General features: G+C 36.2%; 1 protein-coding gene across 2 annotated transcripts in view; it reads right to left on the bottom strand.

The window, feature by feature from the left end:
• The window catches only part of stnB (stoned B), a 35,265-nt gene that overhangs the window by 16,217 nt on the left and 1,518 nt on the right, over positions 1-17,530 (bottom strand). For both annotated transcript variants that reach the window (XR_016193999.1, XM_089242826.1), the window contains exons 2-6: positions 9,496-12,504; positions 5,638-5,895; positions 3,034-3,208; positions 2,689-2,857; positions 2,323-2,404 (exon numbers count right to left, since the gene is read on the bottom strand). Coding sequence is in view for 1 of the 2 variants with exons in the window: in XM_089242826.1 (XP_089098952.1) it covers positions 2,323-2,404; positions 2,689-2,857; positions 3,034-3,208; positions 5,638-5,895; positions 9,496-12,486 (3,675 nt within the window). In the remaining variant the exon portion in view is untranslated. The remainder of the gene's footprint in view (positions 1-2,322; positions 2,405-2,688; positions 2,858-3,033; positions 3,209-5,637; positions 5,896-9,495; positions 12,505-17,530) is intronic.

The raw sequence follows: 17,530 nt of genomic DNA, 5'->3' as shown, positions 1-17,530 counted from the left end.
GTGCCTCCTGAAAGGTAGGTTCTGCACTAAGCTCTTCAAACCTTTTTTCTCCTCATGCTGAATGCAAGCACCCAAGGAGAATAGATCTGGCGAGTTTGGCTCACTGCTCTGCTGATACAAAATTTATATGCATGTAAGAACAAATTAATAATTATGTGCTGGCATTTATATTACAGCTGATGAAATACACTGTGTGTCCTTAACTTATGTTTTTGAATATTGCTCAGAGAAATGGGGAGTGAATGAATCCCCCCATCACTACTAAAGCTGAAACAAGCAGCTTGATGACTTATAGACTTAACTGACTCATACACTTTTGTCTCTAGTTCTATGAGGTACAGTAAAACCTGTCTAAGATGGACACGTATGGTTCCACTAAAATCTGTCCAAATATAGAGGTGTACAAGATATAGAGTTACAGTATTGTGGACATTCAGTGCTATAGGAGGTTGGTCTCATTCAAATCTGTCCAATGTAGTGAGGTGTCCACACAGACAAGTTTTACTTTATTATATTTTCTTGGAAATGGATGAAGATACATGTCCTCACACTTGACTGATATCAAATTTGATTTTCTTTGATTCTGATTTGAATAAGATTATTTTTCATTTTCACGCAGGGCTCCCACTCAAAAAAAGAGAAAAAGTAGGAAAATGCAGGACTAAAAAGTAGGATGGGGGAGGGTAACCCCCTTAGACAACATAATCATAGCATAATGGAAAAAATCCCTAAAAAAATTTTTTTTTTTTGCAAAAAAGAAAAAAATTGAATAATTTAAACAAAGAAAAATTTAATTTTGAATTAACTTTTTTTTTCCCTAGCACTATTTCAGTCAAGCTAAAACAAAATGACAAATTACTTGGTTACTAAACCAATTTTTGGCCAAAACAGTGCACTAGCAACCACAGATAATTCTTTGCTGTCTCTCCTCATATATATTACATTCTTTTTTGGAGTCTTCCAAAGTGACGAGCTTGTCAACTCTCTTCGACAAGGCACAGCAAATTTAAAAGACATACATTTTTTAAGAATGACGCACCTTTGAGACCACTTTCGAAAGCACAATGCAAAATGTGTAAATTACAAGATCCGACGTATATAAGGCAAGGTGAACCAGATAGTTTTACTGCGTTGCTCATCATTTTTTAAATTTTTCTGTTTTGTTCACATTTTACTGTTCAATGCCAGTGTAATCATTTTTTACAAATGAAGCACTTTCATTTCTAGCTCTTTGCTGAGCATTGTAAATATTGTTTATGCCTGTTCATGCCTTAAAAATACAGAAGACAACTGAATGCTATTGGGAGCATCAGAATCACGAAACCTAGAATAGGCCTATGTAATTATGTAAAAGACTGCTTTGAAATGCAAACTGTTTTTTCACCTATTTGCACCATAATTTTAAATGATGAATGGTAGTTACTGTCCAAGACCATGAAGTAAAAAATACAAAATTATTTTTCCATCCAGACAGAAGTTTTTAATGACTACTATACTTGTTGAACCCTCAAACTAAGCAAATGAAAAATTAATCAATCAAATGGTCCACATACCCTCCCCCCTCTAAATTACCTTAAAAATGATACAATTTCTGCTTTGGCAGAATCATTAATTGCATTCTCCAACATTTGTAATATTTGGCAATATATCAATAATTTCCTGCTCAATTAAAATCAATTACACAAATTTTGTCGATAGGATTTGGTCAAAAAGTAGGAAAAGTAGGACAAAAACTAGAAAGTAAGACAAAACCGAGAAAGTAGGACAAAAGTAGGGCATTTTACCAAAAAGTAGGAAAAGTAGGGCATTTTACCAAAAAGTAGGACGAGTGGGAGCCCTGCACCCAATATATTGCTTATGTAATCATCATTCAAACCTTCCCCTTCCACCCACATCATCAAAAATAAGCAAAAGCAACCCCCCCCCCCATTGGTGCTTACGTAATACTTGAATGGCCCCCTAACCCCAATAAATTGATATTTTTTCTTGGTCTCTGCTGAGTATAGCTATACTCTGATTTCATTGAATACTCATTTCAATATGTTCTTTATTCTTATCACAGTATTCCCTCATGTTGTTAGCTGACATGCCGCGAGACATTAGGGACACTAGATTTGCTAATGTTGGGTCTTGTCAATTTCCAGCATGTTGGGAAAAGCAAGGTTTAATGCAGATCACAACATGCACTCAGCCAATTTAACAGATATTTATAAAAATATTTAAGAATTTTCTCAAATCGGTGATTCAAATTTTCCGGCGTGACTGCTAATGCAGGGGAATATGGTTGATAATGATAATGAGAGAGATAAAAAGTAATAAAACCTGTAGTGGGAGCTCCCTGTTGCGTGGTGGTCTAATACGAAACCTCAAAAGTTCAAAGAGACAAGCATCTGGTGGAATAAATCTGAAAGAAATAAAAGAGCATAAACTTTCTGCTGAATATGACATTGATGAACCCATGAGATGAAAAACATGCAGCAATTAAATATACCATTGATTATAAATTCATGTATGTATAAGTCAAATCGAAGAGTAAAAAAAAATTTGATTCCTCTTTGCTAAAGCAGTTTCAATCTCTAATGCAACCCCTAATTCTAATGTTAAGGGATTGAAATGATCTCTAATGCTCTAGTGTCATTAAAACTATATGAATAAAAAGGGCTCAAGAAGATAATGAATATGTTGTACTTGATTATGCGGGTATTTTCAAATTCATCTTGCATTATACAGGAATGAAACTTGACATCTTCAAGACGAATCCACTCCTCTGTGACAACTGGTATGATATCGTAACGACCGACTACTTCTTTTCCTTGCCTGTTGATATCATTCAATCCAACTTCAACATTTGGCATACCTACAAAATGTTAAAATTAATGATTAATTTATCAAAGGTCTTCATGTACAAATCAAACACAAACCGCTATTTAGAACATCTCTACATAGGTCATCACACATAAAAGGCATTTAAGATCAAATCATAACAACCAATATTGAAATAGTTACGTAAAAATCATTGAAAAAAATAGTCACCTGTAATGAAAGCAAGGAAGAAAATTCGGACTCTAGCCAACTGCTTTTCGACATGACCAGTCTTTGTTTGTTCAACATAAAATTCATCTTGTGCAATAACCTGTACTTCTTCTGTTTTGTATGTGAGAACCCTATCTCTATGGATGACCATCTTGAATAATGCATCTTCAACTTCCTATACAAAAAAAATGAAAGTCTTTGAAAGTATTCAATATATTAAAAAAACCCCATATACCTGCATTTAGCATAGCAGTAATACAGCCAGTGTAACTCAATGTAATGTCTAGTCTAGTGATAGCCAAAGTACCGCCCACAGGCCAGTTGCAGCCTGCTTAGAGGTTTCATCTGGCTCACCAAAGATTCAAAAATAATAGTACAGAAAGTTTCAATTCCAGAGTTTATTAAAAAAATTCATTTGGGGGGGGGGGGGGTTCATGTTTTACACATGCAAAATATAGCTGTGAAAATTTAAATTGGAATTTAAAAACTTTTGCAGTGCAAAAAATGGAACAATAATAAACCAAAGGATGACCATATTTTCTGGAGAAAAATATGGGAGATTAGGTTTGCAATCATGAGACATTGCCAATTGTCACCAAATAGCTGCCAAAGTGATGAAAAGTTGCCAATTATAGCACAGGTCCAACTAAAATTTTTGAAAATACCCCAAATAGCTATTTTTAAAACGAATCACCAAAATATGTTATATGAATATTTTGTTTCTATTAATCGATTAAACTTTTTTGACCATTCCCATCCTCCAACCATTTCCTCCTCCCTCAAGTGAAAGGGGAAAAACTGCTACCAGAACATCTCCATATTTATATTTTTACTTTGTGTTCTGAATGTGTTTACTCTGCAAAATATATAAAAAGAAACAGGGATTTTCAGTGAAATTCCCAGGCCATATATATCCACATTTTATTTTTAAAAATCAATCGTACTCTCAAAGCAATAATGTCAAGACAACTCCTCAGGGTTTAAGCTGGATAAAAAATTTCTTTCGCAAGAAAGCGAAAATGGGGGGAAAAGCTTTAGCAAAACGCTACAATTCTAATGTAATGATTGATGGTTGGATGTCTACTCGTTTCGCACCTCCTATACTCATTTTTTCAAAAGTGGCTACTACTTCTTATGCATTTTGCAAAAAATTCGATCGTAGCTGAAACCCTGCAACTCGTAGTTATTGAGTTATGAAAATTGCATGTATCCTCGCTTTTGATGAAAATAACAAATGGAAATAAACCATGTACGTTTTTACAAAAAAGGCAGGAAGGACAGGAAAACAGAAAAAACCAGGACTATCCCAGGCAATACAGGACGTATGGTTACCTCTAATAAACAAACACGACGTAACATATTTATTTTCACAGCGAAAAATAAACCTATCTCATTTGATATGAAACCGTCTTCGAATTATGCAACACATCTCACCACTTCACTTCTACGAATCCAGACGTGCCAACTTTTGGAATCCAGAAAGCCAGAGATTCTCCCAAAGGGGTATCCCCCCCCCCTCATAGATTCAATCAAAAAAAATAAAAAAAATTTGAAATTTTTAAAAAAAATTTAATTAAGAAAAAGTTCCTCTCCTTCCCCCCCCCCCCAAGGCAGGTTCTGCATTGCCCCTGAGCAGAATATAATTCCATGTCAGTCTTTCCATGCAGAATAGAGAAATCGCATCTACATACTGTTCATAAAACATAAGTGTTTCCTTCCATGGATGCTATCAGTAATTGATAATCTTGGGTATATGAACTCAAAAGCTTTATATAGCTTCAAGATTTGTATTTTCTTTCTGAAGACATATTTAATCGGAGGAAAAAACTTCAAAACACAAAGCTGCTGATGAAAAAACTTGTGTTTACCGCATGGCTGTTAATGGAATACACTAATGGTTATACAGGAATTTCGGCAACCGAGGTCATGCCCCTGATAAATGATTGCCGATAAATGCTACGTAAACAAAGTCACGTCTTTGCCAGTTGATTAAATGCAGTCACCAAGGCTTTTTTTACTGTTGCTCGATGGAAATTATCACAGCTGTCCTCTATGGGTGTTTTCCCTAATAACAAAGTGAAAGCTTGAGTGAATCTAATTTTCTGCCAAAATCCGGAGAAATTTTAACAAATCTGGAAAGCGGGAAGAAGGATGAAAAATCTGGAGTCTCTCGCCTAAATCTGGAGAGTTGGCAGGTCTGAGAATCCCAATTGCAAATCAATGTTAGAATATATCTGGCCCCTGCCAATTTTTTTTCCTTCTATTTTAGGCCTGCTTCTAAAAAGTTTGCCCATCACTTTTGACATCAATCCACTTGTTATGAAGTTACCATCCTAAGGAAGTCATTTGTATTCTTAAGAAATAATTCCATTCATTCATTTAATCAAATAAAAAATGTTTTGGGCTAAGCTGTGGCTTGTGAGCCACAAAAAGCAGTATTCATCACATATATGCAATTAAGAATAATAGACAAATCTACCTCCAGGTGACATTATGCACAGTCTATTTTTTTACTAATTTGTAAGTAAGTAAAACGTAAGTAAGTCGCCAGAAAAAAGAATCAGATAAAAAGTTGATATTAAGGTGAATAACATTGGAAGTTACCTGAATGAATACTTTGATATCTGCATATGAATGAGTTCCTATCTTTAAAAGCTGAGATGTCTGAGCAGCATGTTGCAAAGGTAATCCAAGTCTTGCCACATCTCCCATCGAGGTCACTTGACCTTGAGTCACTTTGGATATCTGACCTGGTCGAACACCAACTCTCTCCCTGTAGAACTTGTATTGCAGCTTCACGGTGAATATCTTCCCATACTGGTCATACTGCTGGGCACCAACTTCTGACAGAGAATAGCATGCCTGAAGAAGCAGGAAACAAATTAGTGATAGGCTACATTAAAAAACAAAAATACACCCCCCCCCCCAAGTACAGATTAAAATTTTCTTTTATACCTTTAATCAACGCAGATTACACTCAACAAGTTCTTTCCAGAAAATATTACTACTATTTTTAATCATAAAATATTCCAGTGCAGCAATTGTAAGACTAAAGTTACAAAACATTTTTTACAAATAATTTATTTATGGGAATGTGCATTTTTCCTATCAACATATAAAACATATGAATGATATATAAATATATATAATATATATAAATATATAAACATATGAATGAACAAAATATTTAGGAGGTCATAGCTGCTTTCTTTCATAGTTTAAAATTTCTCCTTTTCATGCTTGCTTTATTTCGCAAGCAATTTCTGAAGAAACAAATGGAAACACTAGCATATAATTAAAACATTAAATAAAAGGAAAAAAATATTTTGTCAGTACCCTATATGCTAGTGTATAAGCTGACATCTCCCCCCCCCCCACTTCAGAACCTCCAAAACTGCAATAAATTGAAAACCTGTGTATAAGCTGACCCCCAAAAATCAGCGCATTATAGAGGGAAAAAAATTCATATATTTTCATGCAATAAAAGTTCAATGAAAAATGATTCAAACTTTCTAATACATCTCTTCTTCTGATCCTCCGAGTTATACATCCAAAGCAATAAAGTGTGGCATCTTAATTTTTCATCTCCAACTATGCTGTCTTCACCTTCAAAAAGGATGTTGTCTTCAGCTCCATCCATCACATTACTGATACAAAACTTTTTAAAGGATTTAATGGTGATTTCCATAGAAACAGAATTTACACGCCTTGTGAACCCACTGGCACACTTAGGCCAATGTCAGGTTTATTTAAGCACAGCTTTTTGTTGTTTCTTTATCTTCGGAACTCATTCATTCAGTCCATAAATAATCTTTACAAAGCTAGTTGATGCTCACATCTAAAGGCTGTATAATCCACACAAGTGCACCGGGTATCGAAGCCAACAACATTTTTGATTTTTTGCTTTGGCTATGACATCATCAGTTCTGTAGGTTTGTGTGACCATAAATACAAAAATCGTTCTACTGATTAGTAACATCTTAAGTAGTCCAATGATGTCGCAAATCTTAAAGTTAGTCGTGTGGAGGCCATACGATTTGATAAAATGGGGGTTGACATCATCTTCTCAAAAACTGGCCCACGTATAAGCCAACATCCCCCCCCCCCCCGAAATTAAAAAAACTTGGCTTATCCAGGATTATATACGGTAAGCAATAGGTTACTCTAACATACATAGGTGGATAAAATATAAACCAGTATTTCATTCCAGAAGGATGGCCCTCTAATGGTTGCTGGCAGGTGGTTTGGATTTTCGCAATGTCTTACCTCATACTTTTTCTGAATGAACTCAAATCTGTGTTCAGTAGCACATTGGGCAAGCAAGAGGTACATACATCCATTGCACAGCACATTATAAAATTTCTGGCTAAAAAAGACACAAAACTGCCTGAAATTTTGAGGAAGCTTTTTATACAGTTCAGGAAAGAAACACTTTCCAAAACTCGTGTATGATTTTTACATAAAATATTTTAGAAGGATGTGATATGATTGAAAATTAGCCCCCCCCCCCCCGGTAACGAGCATAACTGTAAGAAACATTCGTGCTCTTTGCGAAATTATTAAAATAGGTAGCCACATAAAGATACCAGAAAAAGCACCAACAGTGTACAGTGGCTTTGAGAGTTTAATCTACCGTTGAGAATGGTCCGGATCATGGAGTACTAAAAAGTGCTTGCCATTTGGTTCCTCATAATATTCTTTAAGGTTACACCCTACTCCATTATAACTGAAGAGCTGGAGGAGGTTAACTACTTTACCGCACACCAAATCTGGTCTGGACCTTAACTGGTCAGCTCTGGAACATCCTCCCTACAGTCCAATTTTTTCCTCAGCGACAACCATTTGTTTGGGCAGCTTAAAAAGACATTGGCAGGACAGCAATTGAATGATGATGCAAGAGTGGAGGATCATATTCACAACTGGCTGCATGAAAATCTCTCTTCTTTCTTCGAGAAAGGGACTAAAAACCTGCCAGTTCCTTGAGAAAAATATATCTCAAAATCTAAAGATTATGTAGAAAAGCAATGTTATTTTTGTATCTTTTTATTCCTTTGAAAAATTATAAAATAATTGATTTATATTTGATTCACCCTCGGAAATACAACTTTTCCATGGAAAATATAGCCTACTTAGAAAATTTACTCATTTTTATGAAATTTATTTTTTCTTCTGGCATAACCTTTATCAGGTGATTACAGCTTCTATAAAAATATTGAACAATAAAAGAATGAAACATACCTTTCTACGAACACAAAAAGTCTAAACAAATGCCATAAACGTCTAGCATCTGTGCATAAACAAAGTGCAGAAACTAAAATCAAAAAGAAGAAATCATAAACAAAATAAAATAAAAAGAAGCATATGTGAAAAAACAAATGAAAGAAATGTAAACCAAACAAAACATTTAATAGGTTTAAAAATTTAGAACTACACAGCGATTCACAAGTGAAGTAAAGCACTATTCATGCATCTTTTCAAAAAACTATAAAAAGAAAAACAAGCAAATGAATGGGGAAAGACAACTGGCAATTAAAATAGATTATATCTGATTTAATTACAAACAAAACAAAAAAAAATTGAATGCCCAATAGCTCATAGAAATGATCTGATTTCAACTTTATTGCAATACATTTTTCTCGATCATTATGATAAGTTTCTAGTCACCAAAATATAGCCAAAGTTGGCAGGGTTTGATTATTAAAAAACAATGGTTTGAAACTGGCAAAAAAATTCTTCTTAGGGCAGGGCTCATAACACGTTAGCCAAAATCTTCTAAAATCTATTTCGGCACCAAACACAAAAACATGCTTGTTTTTGTAATTCAAGAAGAAGCGGTTGCCTGTGTCAAACACAGGCAACTGCTTCTTCTTGAAATTGATTTGTCCATGTCTAACACTGGCATCATAATTCTTGCCCGTAGAGGACACTAACTTTTGATGAAAAGTAAAAATTAACTAAATTTGCACAAAACGCATAGTTTCATGCAACATTTGCCAGCAGATTGTGACATCAGATAAACGAGGTGTGGACTAGTATTGTAGTGGTATTTAGACCAGCTTCTGTTATGATTTGCCAGTGTTTCTGTATTCTTAATTTTTGCCCCTAGAGGGCACTAAGGAAAAGTAAACAGGGCCAAATGATATGGTAGTATCATGCAACAGCAATATAATGATATCTAGATGCATAATCTTGTAATGTAATTACATAAATACATAATCTAGTTCAGTTTCACATAATCTAAAAACTATATTATTTACATCCCATGCAAGTGAAATTATAACATTGTCAGAAAAAAAAGTTAAGTAAATAAAATATAAAATTAATTAGATTTAACAATTTAAGGCTGATGGTGATAACATACCAGCTTTCCCTGTTTGAGTACGAGAGCGAAAGGGTTAAGCTAAAAAAATGGTTGGCAATACATAAGAAATTTTATACTGAAAGACACATTCTTCGACTTACTTGCAGCGGCAGTTCTTGAAAAGGTAGTTTGTCATCTGATTTATTAAACAGCTGAAGGACACTATTGTCCGAAAGTTTGACAAAAATTTTCTTCCAGAAACGATTTCCAGTCAGTTTCTTCTTATTTGGCTGCCTCAGCACCATCTCCCAACCTTCTTCAGTGAATTGTTTTGGAAATTCTTCAAGAGGCATTGATGTGTCTTCATCAAAGAGTGGAGATAGAGGAGACTCCATCGAATCCGATTTCCTGACGCTTGCTTCCCCAAGAGCAGGCACAGCTTCTTCTTCCATTTCAGGTTCAACAGTTTTCTCCAGATCAAGAGTTTGAGGTAGACCACTGATGAGAGAATCTTTATCAAATGGATTAAACCTTGGAGAAGTTGAGTCGAACGCTTTCGTCGGTGTTTTTGGAGGCGGCGGCAATAGCTTGGGTGGTTCTGAAGAAAGGTGTTGGGAAGAATCAACATTATTCACCTTAGGTTTAATGACCACTGAAAAATCTGCTTCATTGTCATATTCATCAAATGAATCACGTGAAATTTCTTTCTTCATAGTAGGCTTAATAGGTTCAGCCATTCTTGGCGCTTTGAAAGGATCAAACTCATCCATGCTGTCGAATCCACGGTTTGTCTGAGCGATGTGCTTCAGAGTTGGAGCCCTTCCACTAGAGAAAGGATCGTAAAAATCATTCTGACTATTACTTTCTTTCACATTCTCAAACTTCAGTGCAAAAGCGTCAAAATCAGGATCAGGAATTTTAGTGTTTGTTCCCTGGAAAGTGAACGATTGATCATCACCAAAAACTGAGGCTTGCTGTACCCGCTCTCCCTTTCCATTTTGAAGTGCCTTAGGAAAGTCTTCATCATGAGAAATGGGATCTGGCACAGCAGCCTCAATATCTGGGAACTCTGATTCATTTGCTGGCAATTCCTCTTGCAAGTCATTGCTATGCATTTCCTCTGCTTGCTGCTGCTGTTGTTCTGCCTCCATTATATCGATGTGCTGAGATCCAAATTTTGGCTCTACCGGTGAATCCCAGTTTGGATGTAATGGGGATTCTATTGTTTGGATCGTTGGTGCTTCCGGTTCAGGGTGTATTGTCACTTCTGATTCAGTATGAAGAGGGGATGCCAGTTGTGTTGGTGACTCTGATTCTGGTTGTATCTGAGACTCTAATTTTGGTTGTATCGGAGACTCCAATTTTGGTTGTATCGGAGACTCCAATTTTGGTTGTATCGGAGACTCCAATTTTGGTTGTATCGGAGACTCCAATTTTGGTTGTATCGGAGACTCCAGTTTAGGTTGTATTGGAGATTCCAGTTTTGGTTGTATCGGAGACTCCAGCTTTGGTTGTATCGGAGACTCCAGTTTTGGTTGGATTGAGACTTCAGTTACTGGATGAATAGGCGACTCTAATTTTGGTTGAAGAACCTCGTGCGTAAAGTCAGGTTTTTTGCTTTCATTCATTCCAGAATTGAAGTTTAATTGATCTGATAATGGTAGAATTGGCTTATCTATAACATTGCTACTATTGTATAGATCCATTATATCAGCTTTACTTGCAACAGATTTTGTCTCCCCAGCAGAAGATTTTCTCGAACCAGAAAGGCTGTGACTTCCATCAATATGAGACTCTGCAGGTGTTGCACTGATAGAATCAGAGAAAAAGTCAAGTTCTCCAGTAACAGACCCTCGCTTTAATGCATCATTACCTGCAAAGTGGGCAACACCATTTGCTGAATTTTCTTCAGGCCAACCAGACAGGAATTCGTCTGGTTTGCTAGCTTTCCGTTCCGTAATTTGTAGAGGCACTGGTTCTTCTACAGGGGCCACGCATAATATGTCATCTAGATTTAGAGCATCAGAGGTTGATGATATCCCATTTATCGCAGGTTCATCGATTTTACTGAGTGATGATACTAAAGATATTTCATTTTTTTTGAAAGTGTCTGCAATAGTGCTACTTTGGTCAGGAAGAACAATATCTTCCAGTAAAAGATCATCTCCCATCAAATTCTCACTAGCCGTAGAAACTTTGTTATCACTAAATGGATTATGTGAAGACCACAAAGAGGAATTAGCTCCTTGTATTTCAACGCTACTTTTACTTTCAGATGCTACGAAAAATGGATTGGTGGCCTGCTTTTTCGATGCAGAAGACTCAAACTCGTCTTTCTTCTTATTTTGTGAAAAAGAATCTGTATTACGAGCGAATGGATTTGATGTGGCTGCATCACTGTGTGATACTATCTTGTTGACATCGACAAATGAAGTATCAAAAGGATCAACGTCTTCCTTTTCATCGAGGAAAAGTAAATCCTGGAAGTCACCTTTTATCGAAGTGGGAGCTGGTGCTGCAGCTGTTTGAAAACCAAACTCATCAAGCAATGAGAAAGACAAGTCAGAAGAAGGGTGACTCACAGTCTGAGTTGACGGCTGACCAAACCCAAAGTCATCAACAGGTGAAGCAACTTTGGCAGCACTCGGGGGAGGAGGCCGTGCTGGAGAGCTCTTTGGAGGATAAGATTGCATGAAACTATCAGAGAAGAGATCAGCATGAGGGTCTTTATCTGCCGGAACTGGTGGTGGAGGCCTTGGTGGTCCTCTTGGTTGGGAACTGGAAGCAAAGTCTACATCAGGTTCAGCTTTTCCAGCTGAAGGAGGAGGAGGTCGAGGGGGAGCAGCAGGAACTTTGCTGATGCCGAATGCAGCATCTGTATCTATAGAATAATCTTGCATGGAGCTTTCATCATAAAAGTCAGATCCGCCAATACTATCTTGCCTTACGTCCTTCAGTTTATTCAGAGTTGTTTGAGTTTTCTGTACAGTGTCCTGCACTTTCATAGAGAGCTGCTGAAAAAACTGCCATTCTTCCGTATTCTTATTTTTCGACTCCACTGGTCGGAGAGACTGTTCGGCAACAGCTTTCTCGTACTCTTCTTCCTCATCGTCTTTCTTATGTGTTTTGAGCTTCTTCTTGATGAAATTCATCTGGACAATCAAGTGCTTCTGTGAGGAAAATAAAATGGCATGAAAAAAATTTACACAGATACAAAAAAGCAAAGCAGGAAAGAAAAATTAACTTCTGAATTAGACTGTGTCATGGTTAAAGGTTTTAGAAATTTATTTTAAGTCAGATAATGATATTTATTGCTGAACTGAAAATATGAAATACAGTAAAAGTCTGATATATAACAAAAATGGCCTATAATGCCTCACTATTAGGGATGATTTGCAATGCACTATGAGCTTGAGTTAGAGATGCAAAAACAAGTATCGAGCAAAATCAGGACACATTTGCTGTAATATGAACAAAAATTCTCAAGCCTGGTTTTTCGATAGTCTTTTCTCCCTTCAAGAGTGGCACTAAGTAGAGATGGGAAGAATATTCGGCTGCTCTTCGATAATCAGCCCTTTTGCCGAATATTTGGTTCGACCGAATATTGCTTAGGTAGGCCTATTCAGCCAAATATCTGTAAATCTTACCACAACAAACAAATTTAAAAAAAATTATATTAATGAGAATTTTTTATATAAATTAAGAATTTACTGATTATATGTTATTGTGTGGTGCATAGCTATCCCTTTCTGTGCAAGAGTTTATGTCTGAGGGAATTTGTAGGATAAGTAAAACATGAAGCTGAAAATAGAATCCTACCACAATAATGTGGAAGTTAGCATGAATTACGTGAGTTCTTGAAGGATGTACCTAGACAAGAAACGTACTGAGCTACTGAAAGGAGCAGAGAACATCTAGAGTGGAGAAATCATAAATTTTATGATGCATTAATACTCGAGAGTAAATAATGGTTGACATTTTTTTAATTAGATGTAAAATTGTAACAAGTGTTGGGAAAAAAAATGATTCCGCAAACACAGTAATACTTCAGCTAACGAATGCCTTGGCTTACGAATTTTCCAGCTAATGAAGATTTTTTGTGAATTTTCTGCTTTGGCTAATGAACATTTTTGATTATATGTATGCATGCACTAACATAAAATATTCGCATCGTGAGCTGAACTTTTGCATCGACCATCATCAGAATTACTGTCACTAGGAGCCCAGTTAACTCATGTCCACCTCAAAATTTTTTTTCCAGATGTACCCATACTCCTCTTTCTGAAATTCTTTGAACCATTTCATATGAAATGAAAAGTTGAGTCAAAATAAAAAATTCATTGAAAGACAAAAATGGCCTGTTTTCATAGCATGCATTCTTTCAGTGCGAGACTCATCAAGCTGAGAACAGTCTGAGAGTCTTCAGTATCAGTTCAGCTTGAACATCAGCTATCTTTTCCATCTGCATGTATCAGACACAGAAATGAGCTGACCAAATCACAAATGGATGGGAGACAAACTCGATCGGGTTTTGTCAACACGAGCTTTAGTAGACTAAAGCTGGTGTTGGTTGTGTTACACGCTGGAATATAAAAAGATCAGCATCTTCCTGTACACACATTCTCATTTATATCATTTTGAAGCTATTCATTCTAGCCTTCAATCAGTCAGTCTTTTTTTATTGGTGTCCCTTGGTGTTTTAAAAAACTTATCTTAAATTTTTGGCAGAAACTGTGTGGAACAAATAAAATTATTTTCTATAGAAACCTATGGGAAATTACGTTTGGCTGATGAAGTGATTCCGGAACAAATCTTCGTTACTGAGGTATCACTAATATTAAAATACAATATATCATTATTAAATTTGATTGTCAATATCATGGCAACAAAAATCCTTCATGGTTACGTTTTTAATATTTATTTAAATAAAAAATAAAAATTAATATTAAAATAAAATTAATTAAAATAATTAAAATTCAATATCAATCATTTGAAATTACCAATAATTTTATTTTCAATTAAAAATGACTATTTATAATTTTGATGAATTTTCAGAAAATTGGTATTCGGCTGCCAAATATTTGGCATTCGGTTAAGACACATTAGTCAAATATTCGGTATTGTCCCATCCTTAGCACTAAGAATGGACTTCTAACTACCACTACATTCAACAAGTCCCGAGACTTATGCCATTACAGAAGAATGAAAACAGATAGCCTATAACCTGTTTGATTATTTAGTATTTTTTTTTTTTTAAAGTAACTCCCCTGTGCAATTTATGCATTTTTGAGGATGAGTTTATGTCAGAAAATTCAAATTTCCAAATAATCAAATACTCATTCAAAGGTCCAGTATAATTTGTACTAATAATAATGATCAAAAATACGTTAATCAAGGAAAGTGCTTTGGTCATCATATGCTTCGCAGCTGTATCAGCAGCAATATTATTTTTGATAAGACAATGTAAAAATTCATACAGCATATCTACTGACATGGAACGAGGCCACCCAGCCCTGGAAAAGTCAAGAGAAACATTATTTTGAAAAGTTTTTCTCCAAAGATAAAAAGATATAGCCAAATTGGCTCATAAAAAAATTTGGCTGGCGCCTAGATTTTTTTAGATTTGTCAAGGCTTGGCTTACACAGTACCTGTATTTCTCTCACTATATGAAAAATAGCCTAGCCATTGGTAAGAATGTGTATTCACATTAGTCAAGAGCCGCTTTCCATTTGTGACTCAAGGTCTTGAGATAATCAAGCTCTTTGAGTATATGTTTAGCATAACTTAGTGGCTTGCAGACTTCATTGAAATAGTAAATGGAAGGGCCTTTTCACATGGGCAACTGATAGGAGGCTCCGTATCCAGAAGATGAACACATATTTCAATAGAACTCCTTGCACGAGGATATTAGCCATGAAATATCCAACATCACCGAGTTACTGGCACACTAGTTGAATGAAAACATTTGTTGTGCAACCTATAGCATTCCTTCATATTTTCACCATGCGTTGCTGTTTTTAAAAGAAATTCTCCTGATGCAAGCCACAATAATATCATCTTGACTGGAATGCGTATGTGTCATTTACACACATGCTTGTGAGAGGATATATGAAAATTCCATTCCCCCTTTCAAGATAAACACAGTATATATTTTTGTCTCGGTGCGGTAATCTGTAGGTGCGTGTGAATTTGACTTACCTCATATATACAGATAATATTACCTGTCACTCATTAGGATTCACAGGTAATTAATTATTAATTCTTGGTCTCTTTGCTAATTTCGTAGAATGCAAAGGATTTTGATTTCCATCGACTGTGGCAAATAGTGTACGATGAATGTTATTTTCAATGTATGGATGTACTCATGGCCCCCCACAAAGGTGGGGCTGACAGGGCTCAGGACAATTATAATTTGTTTTTTCATGATATAAATTCACTATAAAAGTGCCTGTGATAAGTCTGGCCTAGGGACCTGGCTCTATAAAAGGGGGGGGGGGGGGAATATCGATGTACAATAATTTTTATCTATTTATCCTTCTTTCACATAATAATAATGTAGGATGATTGTTACTTATAGTTAGAGCAAAATATAAACTTGCATCACTTCTAAAAATTTGATTTTTCTCCACCCTGGTTTATAATGCTCAGGAAGATAAGAGGATGAACTAAACACTGTATCGTTTTAACTCATTTTCCCAGCCTTGCGATTTTTGTTTTAGTAATACCATGCAAGGCAGAGCAAGCATTTGACTCATTCAGTTCTCAAGTTGAGGTTACTTGAGTTCAATTTTAGCATATGTGTGTGAGGCCTTAATTGCCAGACAAAACCCAGGCTCTGTTCGTTCTGGGATATTAGCCCTTTACCCGTGTGGGTTGGGCCTTGCTGGAGAGAAACAAAATATACAAAACAACAGCAGCTGAAGTAACTTTATACCTATACCAACTCGCCCCGGTCATATCCCATACAGAAACTTTCAACCAGTGGAGTTGTTTGAGAAATAAAGGCGCCATCTATCAGTGGTCACCCCAAGCTCAGAAGGTATAAAACGTTTTTTCTGTGTTTCCCAGATTTGGACCCTGATGGTAACGTTTATGGTAGAAGACAAGCATATTACCACTGCACCAACAAATGTAACTGGCACAGTATCTTTCTATATGAAAAATTAGCAAGAATCTTTGTTTACACCAGAGGTCTTCTATGCACCATTTTTGGTTCCAGGTCTATTACTAAACCAGACATGCACCTTGTCCATATTCCTCTGCAGAACTTCTAACGAATTGGTACATGTTGAAATATGTGTAGGTATAGTGAACATTCTGTGAAGTTTGTTTCCGTGCAATGCGTTATGTGTAGTGTTGCCATCTGCAATCAATTTTTTAAACTATGAGTTTAAAAGTAGTTCAAGGTCTAGAAAACCACTCTCTTTGACAATATTACCCGAGTTTAGCATAACTTAGTTCCCGTGGGCTTCATTGAAATAGTGTGGCTGGTGCAATACTAAAATTTGAAAATACTTGGTTTTTGAGATTAATGAGAATGGTGTTGGCCAAATTGGGGTTACTGAGAATGCCACTGATTCATTATATATCACCAAATGGTATTGCTGTCATTTGAATAATCTGATCATCACTCATAAAATCATTCAGTAATTTATTATACAAACAATACAAATACAACGCCACAACTGGCAAATTGCCCAACGAGGTGGCTGACTTAAGAAATCCCCGAGCCATTTTTTGGAGGCCCTACCTACTACTGCTATGCTACACCACACATGCCCCCCCCCCCCCCCGCGGAACCCCCAACGAATCGGTACATGCGGGAATGTGCGGGTACGTGTAGTGAAACCTGACGTGAAGTTTTTTGTTTCTCTGTAATGCTTGTTATGTGTAGTGCTGCCATCTGCCACCAGTTTTTCTAACTATGAGTGAAGTGTTATGTTTGAATGATTTATCGTTGTAGGACTGTTGCTCTCTGTGGCGAGACTTTTTAACGGGGAGATCGGCTCGCATTTGCGCCTTGAAGTTGGGAACCACAGAAAACCAACTTCAGCCGACCACCACTGTGGGGTTCGAACCCAGATCCTCGCATCGCGAGTCCGTCACTATAACCACTCGACCACCACAGCGGCAAAATTCATTATCACTAATATACAAGAGAGGGAAAGATTAAATTTCAATTTAATTTTTTATTA

The sequence above is a fragment of the Pholcus phalangioides genome, unplaced genomic scaffold (genome assembly GCF_987345545.1).
Source record: "Pholcus phalangioides strain wild (caught in Gottingen) unplaced genomic scaffold, Ppha-v1.0 ptg000015l_1, whole genome shotgun sequence".
Lineage (NCBI taxonomy): Eukaryota > Metazoa > Arthropoda > Arachnida > Araneae > Pholcidae > Pholcus > Pholcus phalangioides.
This window is presented reverse-complemented; position numbering and strand designations above follow the sequence as displayed.